At 25.7% G+C, this 3,002-nt stretch overlaps 1 protein-coding gene across 1 annotated transcript; it reads right to left on the bottom strand.

Moving 5' to 3' along the window:
• Window positions 1-178: 178 nt before the first annotated feature.
• On the bottom strand, window positions 179-1,956 carry LOC145191174 (serum paraoxonase/arylesterase 1-like). Its single transcript, XM_080068174.2, has one exon. It carries the CDS (start codon window positions 1,746-1,748, stop codon window positions 657-659), a length of 1,092 nt encoding a protein of 363 aa, XP_079924300.2. The 5' UTR covers window positions 1,749-1,956; the 3' UTR covers window positions 179-656.
• Between the last annotated feature and the right edge of the window lie 1,046 nt (window positions 1,957-3,002).

The following is a 3,002-nucleotide window of genomic DNA, read 5'->3' as shown; positions in this document are numbered from 1 at the left end:
AAGAAATTAATAATAAGAAGTAATTTTGATAAGAAATAAATAATAAGAAGTAACTTTGATAAGAAATAGATAAGAAGTAATTTTGATAAGAAATAAATAATAACTAATAAAAAGCAATTAATATAACTTTTATTAAGCTCAACTTATAAACAGGAATAAAAATTACTTGTTAAGTTCATTTTTACTCAGAGATTTAATTCAAAAACAACTTGAACAAAGTCAAAAATATATACAATTTAATACAAAAAACAATCCATAAGAAAATTACAAAAAGAAATAGATAAAGAGTACCAGATATAATTACAAAATTGTTTAAAACAAAATTTTGCAGTTGACTAAAGAATTTTTGAATGGCAATTTTATTGCTTTTCATGAAAGATCTCTAGGTACTTATTCATTTGCAGAAATTATTGCCTAGGAAATGTGGTGTTGATTTAAAAGATATAAATTTACACTGTTAACATTAATAGTTCATTACATCATGTAAAGCATACAATACCAGCATAAGATGAATTCCAGTAAATGAATACAAATGTGAAAAAAGTAAGTACATAAGATTAGTACATAAAAAATATTTTATGTACACCACTCATTATTATAAAAGATTTATAAATACTGCTCATACACTTGTTTGTTACATATTATTAGTTTAAGAATTAACTGCAATAAACTAAACTGTTATATACAGATCCAACCAAATAGTGGCCTTTGTAATGAACAAACATACTTGCACTTTGAATAAGTTCACCATTATCATGAAAAATTTCAGTTACATCTGCATTTTCCCATTGATTTAAATTCGGGACAATTTTAAGTCCAGTAGCAGTACCATGAGTTAAGTTTTTCAATCCAAAAAGGAAATGTAGAGGTTTTTTCAATACAGCAACATATAAGGAACCAGTGTGGTGATCAACATGTACATTGTCTGGACAGTAAACAAGATCAATAGTATTGTAAAAACTAAGTTTCCCTGTTTCTTGATCACGCTTAAAAATAGATAAACTTCTATTTCCAGATGAGGCTACAAAAACTGTAGAGAAATCTTTATTCATAGCTATACCATTTAGATTTGAGTACCCATCCACCACAAATGAGGTCTGTCCTTTATTATAGTAAACTATATTAGCAGTGTTTAATTTTAAAGCAGCTTCAATAAATAATGAAGCTAGGTAATTCAAATGACAGTATTTCAGATAATTAGTAACATAAAACAAATTTTCATTTATTACAGAGATATCATTAAGACACAAAAACTTCTCATCTGTTATAGTTTCTACATGATCCAAATATGACGGATCTTCACGCCTAAAAAGAAACACTTCAATTGTTTCAGTATGATTGCCATGGTTAACAACAAAAACCTTAACTACATTGTTTTTCAAATCTTCAAATAGATCCATTCCATGCGGACTAAAAGTGCTTGGTTTTAAGCTGTTACTCTTCAAATAAAGCTCTGTAATATTTTTGTATGGGTTGTTAAAATCAAACAAATAAATACGACCTTGTAGATAAAGAGGATTACAATTTGTTATGCCTTGTATTCCACTAGTGATAAAAGCAAGCCCATCAGAGGTAACAGAAATCTTCTCAGAACCGCATAGAACACCAGGGATAGATTTACACAGACCAGGATATACGTTATGGAAATGAACACCTACTCCAAAACTTATAAACCATAGGTAAATATTAGGTAAAAGAATGGCACTCAGCACAGAAAAAATGATTCGAATTTTTTGGCGCTTATCCATTTTTACATCAGGTTTACAGAACTGTGACTTCCGAATTTACAGCAATTTTTAGTAGCCCTTTTTTGAAATAAAGTGAACAAAGGATGTAATACAACTTAAGGATCAGTTTTAGTATACTCCTCCGTTGTTATTGTCCGCTTCGATAAATTTAATCCAGTACCAGTAAAGAGTTTTAAATAACGCTCAGAAGGGTTGTTAAAACCCTGCCGATGGTTACTTAAAACTACTGAAACTTTCTTTTTCACCTTCTTGATTTCCTAATTGAAGAGCTTTATTTCATTAGTTAAATGAGTCCATTTTTGCTGAAATGAGTTTTGGATTACTTTTAGATTTGATAGTGTAAGTAGCACAAGCCTATGTTAACAAGGACAGAAAATTATACATTCACTTTTTTTTCAACAAGTCCCCCGTATAAGAAAAAAAGTACAGTAAAAATACTGGAAAATACTTTCTTTTACTTTAACCCCTAAGAAAGGTTGAAAAAAATCGAAAATAACCAAGTAGAAAAGAAAAAGTGCCAGAGGCATTCATCTCTTGGAAAAAAACCTGCTAAAGTTTGCAGGCATAGCAACAAAAGATGTAAACCAGGCAATCTTGGTAACCTATATATTGTTGGTGAGCTTAGTTGTATTACAATAGCCACTTTTTGTAGTTAAGAAGTGTTCTTGCTGTTGGCTATGACTTTCAACCGAACAATAATTTTAAATTTTATAATCTATGCTCTATTTGAGTTTTGTAATACAAACCTTTTAACTTCTTCTAAAGATCAATTAACCGCTTCTAAATTATACCATGGAAAAAAAATAGTGTGAAATTCAAAATATTTTTAAATAAAAGTTACTATTATTATTTATCATTATCATTATTTATTATTATTATTATTATTATTATTTTTATTATTATTGTTGTTGTTGTTGTTGTTATTGTTATTGTTATTATTGTTATTATTATTATTATTATTATTATTATTATTATTATTATTATTATTATTATTATTATTATTATTATTATTATTATTATTATTATTATTATTATTGTTATTATTATTATTATTATTGTTATTATTATTATTATTATTATTATTATTATTATTATTATTATTATTATTATTATTATTATTGTTATTATTATTATTATTATTATTATTATTATTATTATTGTTATTATTATTATTATTATTATTATTATTATTATTATTATTATTATTATTATTATTATTGTTATTATTATTATTATTATTATTACTATACGAAA

Source organism: Hydra viridissima, unplaced genomic scaffold (assembly GCF_058129835.1).
Source record: "Hydra viridissima isolate aposymbiotic clone 2 unplaced genomic scaffold, HvirCarnegie_v1 scaffold_11, whole genome shotgun sequence".
Lineage (NCBI taxonomy): Eukaryota > Metazoa > Cnidaria > Hydrozoa > Anthoathecata > Hydridae > Hydra > Hydra viridissima.
The sequence above is the reverse complement of the archived record's forward strand: the minus strand, read 5'-3'. Positions and strand labels throughout refer to the sequence as shown.